This window comes from Anabrus simplex, chromosome 14 (genome assembly GCF_040414725.1).
Source record: "Anabrus simplex isolate iqAnaSimp1 chromosome 14, ASM4041472v1, whole genome shotgun sequence".
NCBI lineage: Eukaryota > Metazoa > Arthropoda > Insecta > Orthoptera > Tettigoniidae > Anabrus > Anabrus simplex.
Window position 1 is genome coordinate 15,595,829 of NC_090278.1, and position 22,123 is coordinate 15,617,951.

The 22,123-nt window shown below is 39.3% G+C and overlaps 1 protein-coding gene across 5 annotated transcripts in view; it reads right to left on the reverse strand.

Annotated features, from left to right (window-relative positions):
* LOC136885366 (zinc finger protein ZFP2) overlaps positions 1-22,123 on the reverse strand; it is a 138,131-nt gene that overhangs the window by 60,753 nt on the left and 55,255 nt on the right. For all 5 annotated transcript variants that reach the window (XM_068230376.1, XM_068230375.1, XM_068230374.1 and 2 more), the window contains one exon: positions 21,125-21,220. In XM_068230376.1, the coding sequence (XP_068086477.1) occupies positions 21,125-21,220 (96 nt within the window). The remainder of the gene's footprint in view (positions 1-21,124; positions 21,221-22,123) is intronic.

A 22,123-nucleotide genomic window follows, 5' to 3' on the forward strand; every position in this document is an offset into this window, starting at 1 on the left:
AATCACATTAAGCTTGAGTTTCGTACGACTTCAAATAAAACTTTGTCGTCACGAAAGTCGTTGCTTCGAAGGCGGCCAGGTACAAACAAAACAAATGCACCCGAACAAGTGCACCAAAAACGTGATGGATTCGAGACCAAATTCCCAAATTAGCAGTAATCATAATATTAACCTCTCACAGTCACACACGCCATTTACACGAACCGAAATAGAAGATGCACATCGACCGGCCCATCAGGGATCGTAAAAAGGTAATGCAAACGTAGTAATAATAAAGAGACAACAGAAAGCACATACCTGTTAAATCAAGACATTAATTATGGCATGAATGGTGGTAAACCCACGTTTAAATAAGGTAAAAATCCACCTAAAGGAAAGGAAGGCGATTTCACATCGTCTAGCCTCCATTGTAAAAAAAAAAAATCACGAGTGAGGAAGGCAAAGATATGCGTCAAAAGATGAAAACAGTAGTCTAGTACGGCAAAAGATCGTCAATACACACCACGCAGAGTGCTGCGCTCTGTGGCCTATCAAGGGATATACTCAGGTTTTTCCTCGAACTGAGGTCAACAAAACTTGTATGAGTAGTAAACATAACATATGAGAAACATGCAAAAGGAGCATGGTTCACCATCCAGCAGCCCCACGTTTAAAATGTGTCTTATCTTGGTGATCAAGCAAGTAGACACGTTTTAAACGAGATTTCCCTTAAAATAAATGCGCGCATTTATTACAACTAAGACCTTAAAATTAAATTATGCCTATATACAAGCACAACATAAATGATTTTAACCATATGTTTCAACAACATACAAATAAGTCAGTTCGTTACATATTGACGTGTGTATTTTCTCACAAAGGGTTACGCTGAATCAATCAGTCTATGCCTTATTGCATTAAACGATCCACTTCATTCATAAATTCGAGACCGGGCTTGAAAGAGGAATGGTACAAACAGGTGAACCTCTCCCGTTATGCCAAGGTTTTGAAATTCATTCGGTTCATTTTCATCGAAAAATACCAGCATCCATTCTAACCATTTCATTTTGCGTCGTTATCCCTGAAACAGGAAGGACTTTAGAATGCAAATAATGGTATGACAGTTCACTCAAGTATACGATGCTACCAAACTACAAGGCAAAAGCATCAAACATTACTGGCCCGTTGACGATAGGGCTTCAACAAACTCACGTGAGCTTTTGATACCCTCTTATCGGCTAAATCCATTAACTCCACTGTAACTGGTCCCAGGAATCTTACGATTTTTCTGGGGCTAGACCATTTCAGACACAATTTACCAGTAATTTGGTCAGCAGCAGAGCTTATTGGAAACATCTTCACCACGACCAAGTCTCCAATTTCAAGAGTGACTCTTTTTCTCCCTTGGTCGAATCTTTTAGCCACTCGGTTCCGGGCTCTGACTAACTGGTCCAAAGCTTCTTTCCATTTCTCCTCCACGCTCCTGTTTCTGGATGCCTCCGACAGATAGTTTATGTCCCATTTCAATTGGAGCGGGTCAGTAAGATTTCTCCCTAGAAACAGAACAGCTGGGGAATTGCGAGACTCATGAAGTGCATTATTAAAAGCTAAAACAAAGAAAGACAGGTTATTGTCCCAGCTACGCTGGTCCGCGCTGTGGAAGGCTGACAGACAGGCTTTCAAATTTCTATGGAAACGTTCGACATGGGAAGGCTTGGGGTAGTGGGGACTCAGAAAAACGTGTTTAACACCCCATCCGAAACACAAATGCCGAAATTGGCGACATCTGAAAGTAGAAGCATTGTCAGACACTAGGACTTTCGGGGGACCATGAACACCAAATACATGTCGGGTTAAAAGCTGAACAGCGTTGCTCGAATTCATTTTACGCACGGGGAACAACCATACGAACTTGGAAAAGGCGTCGACGACGGACAGAATTCCGACGTTGCCATTCTTAGATTTTGTGAGAGGACCAAAATAATCGATAAACAGTTTTTCCCCCGGATATGTCGCAACATCGGCAGAGTGGAAACCGGTTAGGGATGATTGAGCAGGTTTAGACCGCTGACACACATCGCAGCTCCTTACATACTCAAGTACGTCTTTTTGAGGTTGGGCCAAAAGAAATCACGAGAAACGCGGTGCAAGGTTATGTACTGGCCAAGGTGAGCGCCTAGGTAGGAATCGTGGTAATAATGCAACATCATGGGCCTTAATTTAACCGGGACATAAACCTTGTCCTTTCCTTTTTTGCAATTACGATGAACCAACAAACCCCTTTTGACACAGAACGACTTGTCTCGGACAGACCCATCAGCGACTCCTTTTAACAATTCCTGACACTCATAATCATCCTTCTGATGCTCGGAGATGTCCGTGAAGGACCAGGGATAATTCTGCAAGATATTGATACTCTCAATACTATCAGTTTGACAATGGTCTTCCTCCAGTTCGGCTTCACTCTCCATTTCCCCGTCAAACATTCGCGTCAGACAATCGGCCACGACATTTTCCTTACCACGTACATGCACAATTGTAAATTTATAGGCCGACAGCCGGAGAATCCATCTAGCCGTGCGACCGAGCCGCTTGACATTCGCGCTCATCCACGACAGGGCTTGGTTGTCCGTATGGACGAAGAAATGACGGTGTTCCAAGTATGAGCGGAATTTTTCAATACCTAATACAACAGCCAGGCATTCCTTCTCGTAAATCGAGTACTTCAATTCAGCTCCACGTAACAGTTTGCTAAAGTATGCAATGGGGACTAGCTTCCCATCCTCATCAGACTGATTAAGCACGGCAGAAATGGCGATTTCACTAGAGTCGCACTGCAGAACAAAGTCTCGTGAAAAGTCGGGACTGTGGAGGACCGGGGCTTCACAAAGAGCTTTCTTCAGTAGCTCAAAGGCACGGGTTTGATCTTGCTCCCATACGAAACGACAATTTTTCCTTTTCAAAAAATTAAGGGGGGCCGAAATGTGAGAAAAATCCTTGATGAAACGGCTGTAGAAACCGACCATACCGAGAAATCTCCTGACGCCACGGACATGTTTGGGCTGAGGAAACTCCCTAATACATTTAACTCTGTCAGGGTTAACAGCGATTCCAGAATCGGAGATGATATGACCCAGAAAGTTCAAACGTTTGGAGCAAAGGGACACCTTTTTGGGGTTGATTGTAAATCCGTGCTTTCGCAAGCGAGTCAGAACTTCACGCAGATGAGCCAGGTGCTCGTCGAAAGTGGCAGAGTAAATGAGAAGATCGTCCAGAAAATTAAACACGTAGGAAAATTTTAAATCGCCGAAGATCGTATCCATCACCCGGCTGAGCGCTTGGCCACCAATAGAGATGCCCATCGGGACTTTATTGAACTCAAATAAGCCAAAAGGGGTGGCAAAGGCAGTGCAGGGGCGGCTTTTGGGGTCCAAGGGGATTTGGAAGTAAGCAGAATTGAAGTCGAAAACAGTGAAATATTTGGCCCCATGGAAATGTTGAAACGCACTCTCGATAGTGGGCAACGGGAAGCTGTCGAAGACGACGTTCTTATTTATTTTTCGATAGTCGATCACCAATCTAGATTTACGGTCCTTTTTGGGGACTAGGAAGGCGGGGCTACTATAGGGCGACTTGGAGGGGTAGATGACCTTCTTCTCCAACAGGTCGTTCACACATTCACGCATGGCGCGTAACTTAGGGGGCGAGCAACTGAACGGAGGAGATCTTACAGGGGTATTTTCTTTCAGTTCAATGGTGTAGGAGAAATCTTTAGCACATCCTAGCTCGACACTTAGAACATCACAAAACTCTTCCAACAGCCCATTTAACATAAGATTTTGATTGTCAGAAAGGTCACATGAGGCATTGGGAAGTTGGCATTGAGTTAGGGTACACACAGAGGCACGTTGGAATGGGGCTTCAAAGGGGTAGCTAACGCCCGATTTAAAACGGAAGGCAAAGGTTCGAGTGATAAAGTCAAGAGACAGGCCAGTAGCTAGCATGAAATCAGTTCCAAGAATCATCGGTACCGACAGGTCGGGAACGACATTGAAAGTCCAATCCCAGGACAAACCATGAATTTTAATGTGACATATGACTCGACCCACCGGACATACCTCACGACCGTCAGCAGACATGAACTTTCCTAAGCTTCCACAACCTTGCAGATACGCTAAATTGACAGAAGACACCAAGGATTGATTGACAAACGAAACACACGAACCGGTGTCCAACAGAGCATAAAATATGCGCGATCCTATAAGAATTTTGGCCCAGGGTGTAGACGAAGGAAGGCCCCAGATCCTCTTATTCACACCATCATCAGGCGCCAACGACGGGCCACCACGCCGGCGCGCCTCTAGTTTCCCTGCTGGGAGTTGCACCGAGGGCATACGCGCAGTGTAACACCAGCAAGACCACACTTAGAGCATTTAGCGGGACACCTTGACCAACAATTTTTAGAAACGTGCCCCATTTTCCCACAATTCCAACAATTTCTCACTGTGGGCACACTTGCACTGGGTGGGTTGGAAGGTTGGATAAAATTTACACAACGCTGAGGGGCAGATGCAAAGTCGGGTCTACGATTTGGGGTACTAAAAGGGGGGATGCAGAAGGTGCAGTAGCGAAGGAGACGGATTTGGCGGGCGCACGGCAAGCAACATCGGGGAAAGAACAATCAGATGGGGTAGGAGGTGGGCGATACAGTTTATTTTGATTTACGGCAGACTCAAACTCGCTACCAAGGTTTATAATGTCCTCTACACACTCGACCTCAGACCGCTTGATATGCAATTTATAATCAGGGGCTAAATTCCGGTAAAACTGATCGAAAACCTCGGACTCAGGTACCTTCACGCACATCCGATTAAACAAGGTGAGAATTCCAGTAGCATAATCATCAATGCTTTCCCCTATCCCTTGCGTTCTTCTAAAAGTTTCCTGCCTCAAACAATAGTCCATGTCGGACAATCCAAAGCGCTGTTTTATTCGAGCAGCAAACTCCTCCCACGACTGGATGTTACTTTTAATTAATCGGAACCATCGCAACGCCGGGCCTTCCAGCATTCCAGGAATAACAGGGATAAACAAGTCAAGGGGTATTGAGCTACACTGAGCGATATCTTCCACCCGTTCCAAAAACTCGACTACACTGAAGCCGTTCCCTTCCCCCGAGAAGTTTAATTTCCACTTACGTACAACCTCGAACACAGGGTTAACATTAACCTTATAATCGCTAGTGAATCTGGAATTTGGAGAAAAAGGGTCAACACGATTTTCGCCAAGGGCGCGATTACCATATGCAATGGGATGCCTATCATCAGTACATCTATCACTGTTACTACCAGAAGCAGGCATTTCATTAATTCTACCACTACGATCTCTCTTATCATTCTCAAGATTAGACATATCTGCCGCGAATACCTCGCTATCTTTACTCAACTCTAAATCTTTGGGGTTTTCCATGATGCAGATAATTTCTCAGAGATATTAAACAACACACACATATAATGACAAACAAACACAGAAGGTTAGAATTAAATCTATATAAATAAAATTGTTTCTGTTTGTCTGTTTGTCTGTCTGTTTGTCTGTTCCACCATCACGTCGAAACGGCTGGATAGATGTCAACCAAACTTCATATTTAGAGTATACTGACCCCGGGGAAGGTTTCGATATGCATATCATTTTAAAATCTTTGAAAAGACGGGGGTTTTATAGGAAAAACGGTTTTCCTCCATTTTCTCTTATACTATTATAGGCAAAATATCGAATTTGTCGTATAAGGACGAGACAAAGCTCAATTTAATCCTCTTGACGCAAAGAACAAAACTCGGTAAGCCCTACGGGCCCGAAAACCATGTTTTAAGGCCCTAAAACCAACCGTTAGGGAGATATTGGCACCACACTACCCCTGCTCTAGGAATCGGATAAAGAAATGAACTGCCGTAACCATGGCAACGTCAGCTCCAGGATTCTAGAGCAGTGAGATTATGCATGTACGTTTGGGCATAGCTGTCAACCAAAATAGGTACAAATAAGACTTAATATCTGGGAAAAAATATACTGTTGTGTAAGGCACTCGTAGGACTCCTTTGGGCGGGGATGGAAAGGGGGTGAAGAACGAGTGTAAAAATCTATATAAATAAAATTGTTTCTGTTTGTCTGTCTGTTTGTCTGTTCCACCATCACGTCGAAACGGCTGGATAGATCTCAACCAAACTTCATATTTAGGGTATACTCATCCCGGAGAAGGTTTTGATATGCATATCATTTTAAAATCCTTGAATAGACAGGGGGTTTAGAGGAAAACCAGAATGGTTTTTCCACCATCACGTCGAAACGGCTGGATAGATCTCAACCAAACTTCATATTTAGAGGATACTCATCGCGGGGAAGTTTTCCATATGCATATCATTTTAAAATATTTGAATATATGGGGGGTTTATAGGAAAATCAGAATGGTTTTTCCACCATCACGTCGAAACGGCTGGATGGATCTCAACCAAACATTGTATTTAGAGTATACTAATCCCGGGGAAGGTTTAGATATGCATATCATTTTAAAACCCTTGAATAGACGGGGGGTTTATAGGAAAACCAGAGTGGTTTTCCCACCATCACGTCGAAACGGCTGGATAGATCTCAGCCAAACTTCATATTTAGAGTATACTCATCCCAGGAAAGGTTCCGATATGCATATAATTTTAAAATCTTTGAATAGACGGGGTGTTTATAGGAAAACCACAGTGGTTTTCCTCTATTTTCTCTTATACTATTGATTTTCTGTAAACTTCGTTTACCGTACGTGAAACGTCTCTTCATTATAAATAACTTTCGTTATGTTCATAATTTACCTTACTCTTCACATGACGGAGAAATTTACAATTTTCTGCTGGTATCATGCTCTGCATTTAGTGACCGACAGACCGACAACGAACCTACAGGTTACCATGGCAACGTCTCTGACTGCATGCCAGTAGGGAAGTAACGTATTGCCATTTTCCTCATCATGCTTTTAAATTCGTGGTTGTTCCTTGGGTAGATGGCAAGAGAGGCATCAATCGGCTCATCTGCGGGATATTGGCGGAATATCGTTGGAGGTTATAACCGCCCTCGAATAGATTAAGTAATAACACCATTAGTCATCTTCATATTTGTTTACCTAAGAATCACTGAACCTAAATTTCTCCTCTGTTAGCGCTTTATTATATCCATAACTCACGGCATTTATTTATTTGTCGTTATCCGGCTGTCCTCAGTTATAATCCATTTTCTATTAGTTTCAACATTCTTAACTGTATTATTTTCTTCCTTAATTACGCCGTATGTACGTGAATGCTAGAAACTACTGGATGCATTTCCACCAAGATTCGTATTTAGAATACACCTGTCCTTGATAGGTTTCAGGGCAAATATTGTTTCTAAATCCCTGAACTAACTGGGGGTTTATACGAAACCGAAACAGTGATTTTGCACTTCCAAAAAATATACACAACAAAAGTTTATGGAAGTCTACCTACCTTGGTAGAAATTAATGCCTAAACCTTTTTTTCTCATGTGCATCATTTCGATACGAGGATCAATAAGGGAGATATCATTAAAGGACCGTTTTTCTGTACAAGTCCCATCGGACTTAACTCACGAGCGGGTGCGTGTAAAGCGTATTCCTTACAACTTGAAAACTACTGAAGACATTCGAAACAAAATTTATATTTAGCATCCACCTGTGCAAAGGTAGGTTTTAAACGTAAATAACATTTCATGTTCCGGAATGGACTGGCGGTTTATAAGGAACCGAAATGGTGATTTTACTCTTCCACAATATATACAGAACAAGACCAACCTGACTGGAAATCGACCAAACCTGATGGAATTCCACCTCTAAACCTTTTTTTTCATGTGCATTTTTTCGTCAGGAGGATTAATAAGGGAGATATCATGAATGGTCACTTTTGCAGGTTAAGTCCAGCGGACATAGCCCAAAAGGTGTTTTACATGGAGCAGATTCCTTATCTATATAAATCAAATCGTAACGACTGTGTACCTCTACACTGACTATTTTGGCGAAATTTTCCTACAGCTTTCCGTTTAAGGGGTAATAATAACAATCTCCATAATTTTTGATTTCCTGAAAGTCCTAATTTTTACCCGCCTCGCCCAAAATCCACATTGTGGCATAATCTGCCAGAAGAATAAGAAGATAATTGAAATTTGACAAAATTATACGTTTTAGCCTGTAACGAATGAAAAATCCTATATCATTAAATTTTTCATTTTTTATCCCCGAAGAATATCGAAATATGCAGGCAATTTTAATGATGGTGCAGACCTTCGGAAATTCCTATCACGTAACGGATTGCACAATCTCCGTTCAATTTGGAATCATCTACAACCTTGGTCTTATGACTTTATGCCGTATCTGTATCCCTTTTACGTTTGATTTTTCTCTATTAATCGATGTTAAGTCAATTTGAAATTTTCACATGCATTATTCATACTTTCAATTACTTATATGAAATACAGAATCATCAAACTCTTCACGAAAATTGGCCCACTCAGTAGCCATATGTGAGCCAAATGCTACGTATGTAGCTGTCACATTATTTTCCGAAAAGTAATGTAATGTGAGATGATCTTACAAAACCTTTACCCTGTTCCACGTTTCTAAATCTGACCCAAGAATAGATGACATATCATTGGACCGGCCATTTAGGCTACTAAATCCGGCGTGTCTTATGGTATAATCCTTTGTCGATATGACGTACGTTTAGTAGCAGTTAATCTGTAAATGAAGGTCTTCAATATTGTAAACACGCATATACTTTCGTATGTCGATCTATATATATTCACTGATGTCGATTTAGCGATCGAGAAAGGGTCGGTCTGCTATTGTAATCAGTACTCCCCACACCGACTTTGACTGGCAGTAGGAAAGGGTTCCTTCTCCAACTCCTGTGTAACTGTCATTAGTAAGGAAGGCCTACAATTGTAATGAATAGTTCCCTTCTCGATTTGACTTGCAGAAGGTAAGTGAGCATGCAGTTTTGTTTAAAACTCCCCTACCCGATTGTGTTTGGCAGTAGGCAAGGGTGCCCGCCATTATAAAGAAATGTACTCATCTAAAATGTGACTGGCATTAGGCATAGTGGCCTGCTATTTTGATGGAAACTCACCAACTTGGTGTGACTGGCAGTACGCTGGCTGGCAGTAGGAAAAGGGGCCTGTCATTATAATGATAACTGCACAACTCAATTTCGAGTGATAGTAGGGTAATTGCCTGCCATTATAATAAAAACTGTAATCTGTCTGGAGGTAGGAAAGGGGGGCTGCCATTTTAACGAAAACTCCCCAAATCGATTCTGTCCGCATAGTAGGCAATGGGGCCTGCAATTATAATGTAAACTTCCCAACCTGATTGTGAATGCCAGTAGGCAAGTGAGCCTGCCGTTATATCACAAATCCGTAACAAACACTTTACATTGGAAACGTACGGGGACCTCCCCATGCTCTTTCTCGGATAACGCTAAGAGACATGCAATTTTAAAACTATCTTATTTACTGCATGTACACTATTTACTTCGATATTCGAATACAATGTAGAATACCGTAGCAAAGCACGGGTACATTCGCTAGTCATCTATATAAATAAAATTGTTTCTGTTTGTCTGTTTGTCTGTCTGTTTGTCTGTTCCACCATCACGTCGAAACGGCTGGATAGATCTCAACCAAACTTCATATTTAGAGTATACTGACCCCGGGGAAGGTTTCGATATGCATATCATTTTAAAATCTTTGAAAAGACGGGGGTTTTATAGGAAAAACGGTTTTCCTCCATTTTCTCTTATACTATTATAGGCAAAATATCGAATTTGTCGTATAAGGACGAGACAAAGCTCAATTTAATCCTCTTGACGCAAAGAACAAAACTCGGTAAGCCCTACGGGCCCGAAAACCATGTTTTAAGGCCCTAAAACCAACTGTTACGGAGATATTGGCACCACACTACCCCTGCTCTAGGAATCGGATAAAGAAATGAACTGCCGTAACCATGGCAACGTCAGCTCCAGGATTCTAGAGCAGTGAGATTATGCATGTACGTTTGGGCATAGCTGTCAACCAAAATAGGTACAAATAAGACTTAATATCTGGGAAAAAAATATACTGTTGTGTAAGGCACTCATAGGACTCCTTTGGGCGGGGATGGAAAGGGGGTGAAGAACGAGTGTAAAAATCTATATAAATAAAATTGTTTCTGTTTGTCTGTCTGTTTGTCTGTTCCACCATCACGTCGAAACGGCTGGATAGATCTCAACCAAACTTCATATTTAGGGTATACTCATCCCGGAGAAGGTTTTGATATGCATATCATTTTAAAATCCTTGAATAGACAGGGGGTTTATAGGAAAACCAGAATGGTTTTTCCACCATCACGTCGAAACGGCTGGATAGATCTCAACCAAACTTCATATTTAGAGGATACTCATCGCGGGGAAGTTTTCCATATGCATATCATTTTAAAATATTTGAATATATGGGGGGTTTATAGGAAAATCAGAATGGTTTTTCCACCATCACGTCGAAACGGCTAGATGGATCTCAACCAAACATTGTATTTAGAGTATACTAATCCCGGGGAAGGTTTAGATATGCATATCATTTTAAAATCCTTGAATAGACGGGGGGTTTATAGGAAAACCAGAGTGGTTTTCCCACCATCACGTCGAAACGGCTGGATAGATCTCAGCCAAACTTCATATTTAGAGTATACTCATCCCAGGAAAGGTTCCGATATGCATATAATTTTAAAATCTTTGAATAGACGGGGTGTTTATAGGAAAACCACAGTGGTTTTCCTCTATTTTCTCTTATACTATTGATTTTCTGTAAACTTCGTTTACCGTACGTGAAACGTCTCTTCATTATAAACAACTTTCGTTATGTTCATAATTTACCTTACTCTTCACATGACGGAGAAATTTACAATTTTCTGCTGGTATCATGCTCTGCATTTAGTGACCGACAGACCGACAACGAACCTACAGGTTACCATGGCAACGTCTCTGACTGCATGCCAGTAGGGAAGTAACGTATTGCCATTTTCCTCATCATGCTTTTAAATTCGTGGTTGTTCCTTGGGTAGATGGCAAGAGAGGCATCAATCGGCTCATCTGCGGGATATTGGCGGAATATCGTTGGAGGTTATAACCGCCCTCGAATAGATTAAGTAATAACACCATTAGTCATCTTCATATTTGTTTACCTAAGAATCACTGAACCTAAATTTCTCCTCTGTTAGCGCTTTATTATATCCATAACTCACGGCATTTATTTATTTGTCGTTATCCGGCTGTCCTCAGTTATAATCCATTTTCTATTAGTTTCAACATTCTTAACTGTATTATTTTCTTCCTTAATTACGCCGTATGTACGTGAATGCTAGAAACTACTGGATGCATTTCCACCAAGATTCGTATTTAGAATACACCTGTCCTTGATAGGTTTCAGGGCAAATATTGTTTCTAAATCCCTGAACTAACTGGGGGTTTATACGAAACCGAAACAGTGATTTTGCACTTCCAAAAAATATACACAACAAAAGTTTATGGAAGTCTACCTACCTTGGTAGAAATTAATGTCTAAACCTTTTTTTCTCATGTGCATCATTTCGATACGAGGATCAATAAGGGAGATATCATTAAAGGACCGTTTTTCTGTACAAGTCCCATCGGACTTAACTCACGAGCGGGTGCGTGTAAAGCGTATTCCTTACAACTTGAAAACTACTGAAGACATTCGAAACAAAATTTATATTTAGCATCCACCTGTCCAAAGGTAGGTTTTAAACGTAAATAACATTTCATGTTCCGGAATGGACTGGCGGTTTATAAGGAACCGAAATGGTGATTTTACTCTTCCACAATATATACAGAACAAGACCAACCTGACTGGAAATCGACCAAACCTGATGGAATTCCACCTCTAAACCTTTTTTTTTCATGTGCATTTTTTCGTCAGGAGGATTAATAAGGGAGATATCATGAATGGTCACTTTTGCAGGTTAAGTCCAGCGGACATAGCCCAAAAGGTGTTTTACATGGAGCAGATTCCTTATCTATATAAATCAAATCGTAACGACTGTGTACCTCCACACTGACTATTTTGGCGAAATTTTCGTACAGCTTTCCGTTTAAGGGGTAATAATAACAATCTCCATAATTTTTGATTTCCTGAAAGTCCTAATTTTTACCCGCTTCGCCCAAAATCCACATTATGGCATAATCTGCCAGAAGAATAAGAAGATAATTGAAATTTGACAAAATTATACGTTTTAGCCTGTAACGAATGAAAAATCCTATATCATTAAATTTTTCATTTTTTATCCCCGAAGAATATCGAAATATGCAGGCAATTTTAATGATGGTGCAGACCTTCGGAAATTCCTATCACGTAACGGATTGCACAATCTCCGTTCAATTTGGAATCATCTACAACCTTGGTCTTATGACTTTATGCCGTATCTGTATCCCTTTTACGTTTGATTTTTCTCTATTAATCGATGTTAAGTCAATTTGGAATTTTCACATGCATTATTCATACTTTCAATTACTTATATGAAATACAGAATCATCAAACTCTTCACGAAAATTGGCCCACTCAGTAGCCATATGTGAGCCAAATGCTACGTATGTAGCTGTCACATTATTATCCGAAAAGTAATGTAATGTGAGATGATCTTACAAAACCTTTACCCTGTTCCACGTTTCTAAATCTGACCCAAGAATAGATGACATATCATTGGACCAGCCATTTAGGCCACTAAATCCGGCGTGTCTTATGGTATAATCCTTTGTCGATATGACGTACGTTTAGTAGCAGTTAATCTGTAAATGAAGGTCTTCAATATTGTAAAGACGCATATACTTTCGAATGTCGATCTATATATATTCACTGATGTCGATTTAGCGATCGAGAAAGGGTCGGTCTGCTATTGTAATCAGTACTCCCCACACCGACTTTGACTGGCAGTAGGAAAGGGTTCCTTCTCCAACTCCTGTGTAACTGTCATTAGTAAGGAAGGCCTACAATTGTAATGAATAGTTCCCTTCTCGATTTGACTTGCAGAAGGTAAGTGAGCATGCAGTTTTGTTTAAAACTCCCCTACCCGATTGTGTTTGGCAGTAGGTAAGGGTGCCCGCCATTATAAAGAAATGTACTCATCTAAAATGTGACTGGCATTAGGCATAGTGGCCTGCTATTTTGATGGAAACTCACCAACTTGGTGTGACTGGCAGTACGCTGGCTGGCAGTAGGAAAAGGGGCCTGTCATTATAATGATAACTGCACAACTCAATTTCGAGTGATAGTAGGGTAATTGCCTGCCATTATAATAAAAACTGTAATCTGTCTGGAGGTAGGAAAGGGGGACTGCCATTTTAACGAAAACTCCCCAAATCGATTCTGTCCGCATAGTAGGCAATGGGGCCTGCAATTATAATGTAAACTTCCCAACCTGATTGTGAATGCCAGTAGGCAAGTGAGCCTGCCGTTATATCACAAATCCGTAACAAACACTTTACATTGGAAACGTACGGGGACCTCCCCATGCTCTTTCTCGGATAACGCTAAGAGACATGCAATTTTAAAACTATCTTATTTACTGCATGTACACTATTTACTTCGATATTCGAATACAATGTAGAATACCGTAGCGAAGCACGGGTACATTCGCTAGTTATATATATATATATATATTGGCTTCATGAACTTAAGGCATGGGAATTTGCACTAGACTAATATGTACATAATCTCCATCTCCAGCTCTATCTCGTCTGAATTTCCTTCTTTTCAGAAGAGATACCCTAATCGAGTACGCCTCTGCTACGATTTGTGCCAAACCCCTCCCTTACGGATAGCATATGACGAAAATGAAACACACGTAACGGGAGAATGAGGTGCGGACCGCGATTAGGGAAGGCAGAAAACGGCCCTGAGCTCAAGATGGGCCTCGTTATTAACCAACGAGGACGATTATAGAACACTACTATAAATGAAACGTAGAATAAACATAAGGACAAGGTTTATTAGTAAATTAATAATAGAATCCAAACATGGAAAAAAGAAGCCAATCGCATAACACAGAAAAGAAAAAACAAGACATAAACATACCTTCACAAGCGTTTCTGCCGAGGTCGTGGGGTGAGCTCAACATAAATAATTATAACACACACCAAATATTTCGTTATCAGCTCACTGATACAGTAGTGACCTCATTACCATTAATATTTCGATTAAATTTGCCGTGCGCACGGTAGTACAGCCAATATTTTTTTTTTTTTTAAACTTCAGATTAAATTATTCACAGCGCATATCTTTCCATTCTCCATTCGCACGACAACAATAGAAGCCTCCTACTACAAAAACATTTTAACCCACGTCACCACAGAGATCAACATAAGACGCAAGGAGTAAAGGAATGAACCAGCCAAAGGCGCTGAGTACAGCATCTTTGGTCCAGCAAAATAAAACAGGCATGCACAGAGATACGAAAAATAAGAATACCAACATGGCCGACCGGCGGTTAGGCCGAGCCCCAACCAACACATGGCCAAGTAAATGACAAATCTGTACCAAGATAAGGAAATGAGGTACCCAAACAAAATCGAAATGAAACCGAAATAAAACATGAATAAACCAATCGATAGCCCATCTTTTACTTGCTTCAGACACCAGCATTCACTCATAACATTCACATGAGGTACAAATACACGCCACATGACTCACCTTAACACAGTTCCAGATCTCGCATATTGAACTAATAACGTGCACTATGGGAGCACAATATAAGATTATACGTATTTTGTATAATCGGGCAAAACAGGCAGGATCGTGCACCAAATCACATTAAGCTTGACCATAAAAAAACCATTAAATTCCACATCATGATGTCATAAATCTGTCAAGTTCAACAAAAAAAAAGTACTGTTTTCAACGCTTCTCTCAAGACTGACAATGGCATAAGTCTCAAGTACATCCACCATACAGGACCCTCTATTCAAGAACATGTCTTCTCTATAATCATCTGATTGCAGGCTCAACAAATAGCATTTGCAGCAGACATAGGAAAATGTATCTTAAGGTGAATATCAAAAATAACATTTACAATTGATAATGTGTACACTGGCAAAATAGGACACAACAGCCAATTCAAAAACAAGGACGCACAATGGTAACCTAGAGAATAGTATTCCTTGAAAAAGATGCATGAATAAATTCAACAAAGGTACAAACTTCCCTCATGCAGGAAACTTCATAAAACAAGACTTCCATGTACATGCACATCTCAAGTGCTCTAAGTTGAATGCAGATACTTCTGAACAATTAATGTGAAATACACAAAGGGTGCATGTAAGCCTGACATACCCATTCCTTAAGACTAGAACAGACTATCTTGGCTCAATTCTCACAAAAAAAATTGTGTGATATTTAACAAGACCAGATTGCCTAGCTACTAAGGCTGTCTTCATAGCCATGATACCTTATCTCAACACAATTACATTTCTCACTTCTCTTTGTGGACTTAGTTATCAGAGCGGTCAACCCCTGAACATTTACAGCGATAACGGCACAAACTTCTTCGATGCACCTAAGAAGATCAAGGCCTTGCTGCAAAACAATCCTCACAAAAACCAACTCTTCACGGCAGCTCCAGGCATGGGACTGACATGGCATTTCATCCCTCCTGCAGCACCACACTTTGGTAGAATCTGGAAAGCAGCTGTCAAGAGTCTGATATATCACCACAGAAGAGTGCTGGATTCTTACTGCTTCACCAATAAAGAACGGACCACTCTTACATTAAAGACTCACATCGCGTCACAAAAGTTAAATGATGAGCTACTGACACGTTTTACCTAACTACATACCATTTCCTTATAGGAGAGCCATTTACTACACTCCCTGATTATGATTGCACTTCCTCTCCCATCACAACCTTGTCCAGTTGGCTATATATTCAGCAGCTAACCCAGAACTCCTGGAAGAGGTGGTCGAATTAATATCTCAATAAATGTGTCATATGAATATGGCAAAAAGTATTTATTTGAACTTAATCAGCTTGTCTACTAGGATTTTATTTCCCCTTATCATCCATTGTTTGTAATGGCTGTCAGTTGGTGCAATCTACAATGTCAACATATTTAAATCTGCAATCTGCCATTATTACGTTGAGCTGGGATCATCCCATTCATTTCATAGAAAGTCAATACTGGCACGCAAGCACGTAGCTCATTTCTGATCTGTGAGCTTCTGGCTAGCTACTGCTGCAACCATAAAAAAACCATTAAATTCCACATCATGATGTCATAAATCTGTCAAGTTCAACAAAAAAAAGTACTGTTTTCAACGCTTCTCTCAAGACTGACAATGGCATAAGTCTCAAGTACATCCACCATACAGGACCCTCTATTCAAGAACATGTCTTCTCTATAATCATCTGATTGCAGGCTCAACAAATAGCATTTGCAGCAGACATAGGAAAATGTATCTTAAGGTGAATATCAAAAATAACATTTACAATTGATAATGTGTACACTGGCAAAATAGGACACAACAGCCAATTCAAAAACAAGGACGCACAATGGTAACCTAGAGAATAGTATTCCTTGAAACAAGATGCATGAATAAATTCAACAAAGGTACAAACTCCCCTCATGCAGGAAACTTCATAAAACAAGACTTCCATGTACATGCACATCTCAAGTGCTCTAAGTTGAATGCAGATACTTCTGAACAATTAATGTGAAATACACAAAGGGTGCATGTAAGCCTGACATACCCATTCCTTAAGACTAGAACAGACTATCTTGGCTCAATTCTCACAAAAAAAATTGTGTGATATTTAACAAGACCAGATTGCCTAGCTACTAAGGCTGTCTTCATAGCCATGATACCTTATCTCAACACAATTACATTTCTCACTTCTCTTTGTGGACTTAGTTATCAGAGCGGTCAACCCCTGAACATTTACAGCGATAACGGCACAAACTTCTTCGATGCACCTAAGAAGATCAAGGCCTTGCTGCAAAACAATCCTCACAAAAACCAACTCTTCACGGCAGCTCCAGGCATGGGACTGACATGGCATTTCATCCCTCCTGCAGCACCACACTTTGGTAGAATCTGGAAAGCAGCTGTCAAGAGTCTGATATATCACCACAGAAGAGTGCTGGATTCTTACTGCTTCACCAATAAAGAACGGACCACTCTTACATTAAAGACTCACATCGCGTCACAAAAGTTAAATGATGAGCTACTGACACGTTTTACCTAACTACATACCATTTCCTTATAGGAGAGCCATTTACTACACTCCCTGATTATGATTGCACTTCCTCTCCCATCACAACCTTGTCCAGTTGGCTATATATTCAGCAGCTAACCCAGAACTCCTGGAAGAGGTGGTCGAATTAATATCTCAATAAATGTGTCATATGAATATGGCAAAAAGTATTTATTTGAACTTAATCAGCTTGTCTACTAGGATTTTATTTCCCCTTATCATCCATTGTTTGTAATGGCTGTCAGTTGGTGCAATCTACAATGTCAACATATTTAAATCTGCAATCTGCCATTATTACGTTGAGCTGGGATCATCCCATTCATTTCATAGAAAGTCAATACTGGCACGCAAGCACGTAGCTCATTTCTGATCTGTGAGCTTCTGGCTAGCTACTGCTGCAACCAAGCTCCATGATGGATGGGCCGTGGTGTGTTTGTTGGAAGACATATTGGAGTATCTGGGGACTGGAGTCAAATTTTCCACGTTAAGGTGCTTGAAATTAATTTTTTTTAAAGTTATGATTCCAGTTATTACCTTTTAATTTTTATTTTATATTAAAGCCATGTCAGCACTAAATTGCTGTGTGTGTGTACATTTGAAGGAGACCAGTATACATGAATTTTGGATAACATTAATTTGGACAGTCTAAAGTAAAAATGTACGTAATTTGACTTCCTAAAACTTTTGGTGAATATCTACTGCCGTGGATTAGTTGAAGATATTACCATTAATTGAAGTAACAAGCCATCAGTCATATTGTGACATTACTAATATTAGGCCTACTGATTGTAGGAAATTTTGGCAATGATTTTTTGCATCAATCTAATGGACATTCCTCTCAACAAACAATTGTAATTAGGTTAAAAATATCATATTAATAATGTCGAGATTTTATCAAAACCAAATTAAGAGGTAATTTATGCCTATGAGTGTTAATGTCATTCTAATTGTTTCATTGATATTATCATTCATTTTTCCTTGGTTTTTATAATTATGAAAAAATGAAAACCTACAACCTGTTTTCCAGTCTTTGACCGGGTCAGGGATGTAATGAATGAACCATATATAGGCTATTATTACAATGGGGTCGCCACTCCCAAGGTGATTTACTAATGAATGATAAATGCTATGAAATGATAATGGAGAGTGTTGCTGGAATGAAAGATGACAGGGAAAACCGGAGTACCCGGAAAAAAAACCTGTTCCATCTCCGCTTTGTCCAGCAAAAATCTCACATGGAGTGACCGGGATTTGAACCACGGTATCCAGCGGTGAGAGGCCGACGCGCTGCCGCCTGAGCCACGGAGGCTCTTTTTATAATTATGATTATTATTAAATTTTGGTCAGTGTATTTCATTCTATATTTCATTGTTATTTTAATGTGATCTCTAATTGAGCTGTAATTTTGTGTTTTGCCCTGTGTGGGTTTATTTATCATTATGGGATCATTCTTCTCGCTGTTCTGGAGTCTAATTTAAATTGTGCGTCACATGCACATTATGCTGTTTCCAAAGCCCCTCACTTTAAATTTAGTTAAAACGATTTTGGTCACCTGTTAAATAATATGTCAAATGAAATCCTAATTCAATCCAAATATCATTCAATGTAATAATAATTGTATGTATGTTTAGTCCTCAGCCCGAAGGCTGATTGGATCCTCAACAGCTCCGCCATCAGCTGTTATAGATGGCCTGGGCATCACTGAAGAGGCGTACTAGGGAAATGAGGAGTGAGGTAGTTTCCCGTTGCTTTCCTCACCGAGCCAGAAGTTGCTATTACATATCAGTCTGCCAAGCCCACTGAAATGCATACCAACCGACCCTATGAGCAATATTTTCACACCATTCATAGCAGGGACTGGCTGCAGAAGGAATGGCACTACTAGCATCACTCATACCTCAGTCACTTTCATTTTGTCAAAGCCAAGGATAAAGCTGAGACAGATCAATGAAAGTAACAAAATTGCTCTAGCCCATACCAGAAGACATAGTGCACTGTAAACACTACATCTTGCCAGCAAAGGCACTAATAATAATTATTATTATTATTTATCTTCTGTAACTAGGCAGTTGTGGATAACTGAAAGTTGTTTCTCCTGTTCTTAATTCTCTTTGGTTCATGCTCACATGTATTCTTCATATCTGTGGTTTGTTTTTCTTCCTTTAACTATTTGTTGTGTCACTAAGTTCTTATCACTTATTTTGTGGATGCTTTAATTTTGGCACGCCTTGCCTGTTATTGATTAATGATAGCTTGGCTTGGGTAGCTGTAGGCTTCAGTTCGTGTATCGTTGTTCTGTTAATTGTGGACTATTAATATTGTTTCTCCCTTGTATTATTGTAATTGGTTTGGGGAATTTTCCTACCATTTATTACTGTCATTTAAATTTATTTATTTATCCACGTGATTTTGTTTGATGTTCAAGTCACATTTTGAGTTTCTGTGCATCCATGTTTCCGTAATTGCTTAAACATTTATGTACGAATGAACTGAAACAAAGTTCAATTTAACTAGATTAATACTTAGTATTCCAATTTTTCAGAAAGGTAACTTAAAACTAAATAGTAATTTTTTAAAAGTGTCTCAGTTTCATAGTAATAATCTAGAAAGGTGTCGACCTTTCTGTATTCATATTGTTTTATAGAATTGGTTAAATTTTATATTATTTAGTAATTTATTTAAAGTTATTACTTATCAAATTTCTTGTAATTTTCATTAATATTATTAATTTAAACTAGTAATTCAATTGTAAATATTCATGAAATTTAAATCTTTATTCATTAAGTAAACATTTAACACCAATTCTTATTGGGTCTCTTCATTTAGTAGTGTTGGTTACTTTGACCTGGCAACTAGTTAAGTGCTAATTTAAGATCTTGCCCTCTTACCTCTCTAGTATCCTGGGCCCGTTCCATGTTTTATGTTCATATGCTGCTGCCCCAAATACGTGATTTTGAGCTTTTATGTTGTATTTTGTTGTTTTACTGTATTCATTTTTGTCCTTGGGCGAATGCAAAATGGGCATTGAAGTACTCCATAGCAACAAAGTCATACAGGAGGAGGAGGACGAAAATGCTATGCAGTGGACTATGGCAATGATCAAGTGTGTATTTTGGTAGTGACGGATTAATTCATGTAACAAATATACAGGTGAGTAACAGTCAAAATACAAGGACTATTCACAAACACTATCCCTTACGAAGTAAGAAACAGAAAGGCAAGATCATTCTTGAAGCGTTTATTTATTTATTGTAAGTTTAAGTAATATTATAAGTCACAATAGACTAGTAAAACCACAGACCACATTAGGAAGAATAAGAATATTTTTCACTTGCCAAGAGATGACTACAATATGTGTAGTATATAAGTGGTAGCTCACAGTAAGTAAGTAAATCCCCTGCACCTTGTACCTACAAATAATTGTATTATCTATAAATCAACAATTAATATAATCAAAAAGATTGCAAAGGTGTTTCATTCGGAAGCAACTAGTAAACCAAAAAATGTTTCTTATAGCAACTCTGTGTTCAAAAATATTTACGAAGTCAAAAGTATTAAAACACATTAACGGTCTTTTGAGTAATCCCAAACACCACACAATACGTAAAGCAGGATCGTAGAACAACTTGAAGGTAAAGTGAAAATTAGGTAAGTAAACAGTCAATCTCATAACAAAATATATTTTCCGTAGGACTATCAATCGTATACACTGAAATGAAGGGTCAACCACTGATATCTGTTGAGCTATTTTCCAAACTATTTTCATTACCTGACTATGGCTTATCAAATTATGTACATTACCTCCAGAGAGTTTTCCTGTGTTGACCCTGGCACTGTTAACTCGGATTTAACTTCGTTTTTCAGAACAACCACATCTGATACATGTTCAATATTTTCCTGTGGAAAATAAAACATATCAGGTATGCACATGACACACATCTACAAACATAGTCAACAACAAATGAACATGATAATTCATTACCTGCCAGTATTACAGTTACTTCCAAAATTTCACTAAAGTTTAAGGAAGATTTCTACCAGCAGAGGACAGTTAATACCAAAAGCTATATTGAGAATGGGGTTACTATCCTTGCTCGCTCCTTATGTCAGTGAAAGGACGGGAATGAAAAGCAAATATAAAATGAGATACATTTTCTAGCCATATAAGCAGATATCCTACCAGAGATGAAATTGGGGCCATCTCACACAGAATTTGGAAGGAAGCTGCCATATCCATAAACACTAAATTGTATGTACTGTACGAGGAAAAGATATGGAATAAGGAATATAGGCATGAGATTCAACAAAGGGGTGAACGGTCTTCATGGAGCAGGAACAGAGAGAAGTATACGCTGATCAAAATAATCGCTGATTTTTCTTAAGACAAAATATCTTAATAAACGGACTCACTTTTTCATAAAGTTTTAATATCAAATTAATGTGGATGAATGTCTGTCATTCCTAAATGAATTTCATTTCAAAGTACAATCTCTTCCTTTAAAAGTTATTAAAGTTTTTTCTTGAATTTGTTTGAATTATGGGAAAAGGGAAAATAATTTAAGTTTCCTTCACTTGAAAATATGGAAATTTTCCCCAGAGTCTATTCTAAATATTTAACATTTGAAATTGTGAAAGGCCCCTCTAGTCTCTTTAATTTAACACTTCACAAAATATCGCAAAATGATTTGTTTTACAAACTTTGGTCTTATAGTTTCTTTATGAATTGAAGTTAAAATATTGTGATAAAGGTGTTGGAATATTATGATTCTCAGTAAGAGTCAAAACATTTTTTCTTGAACT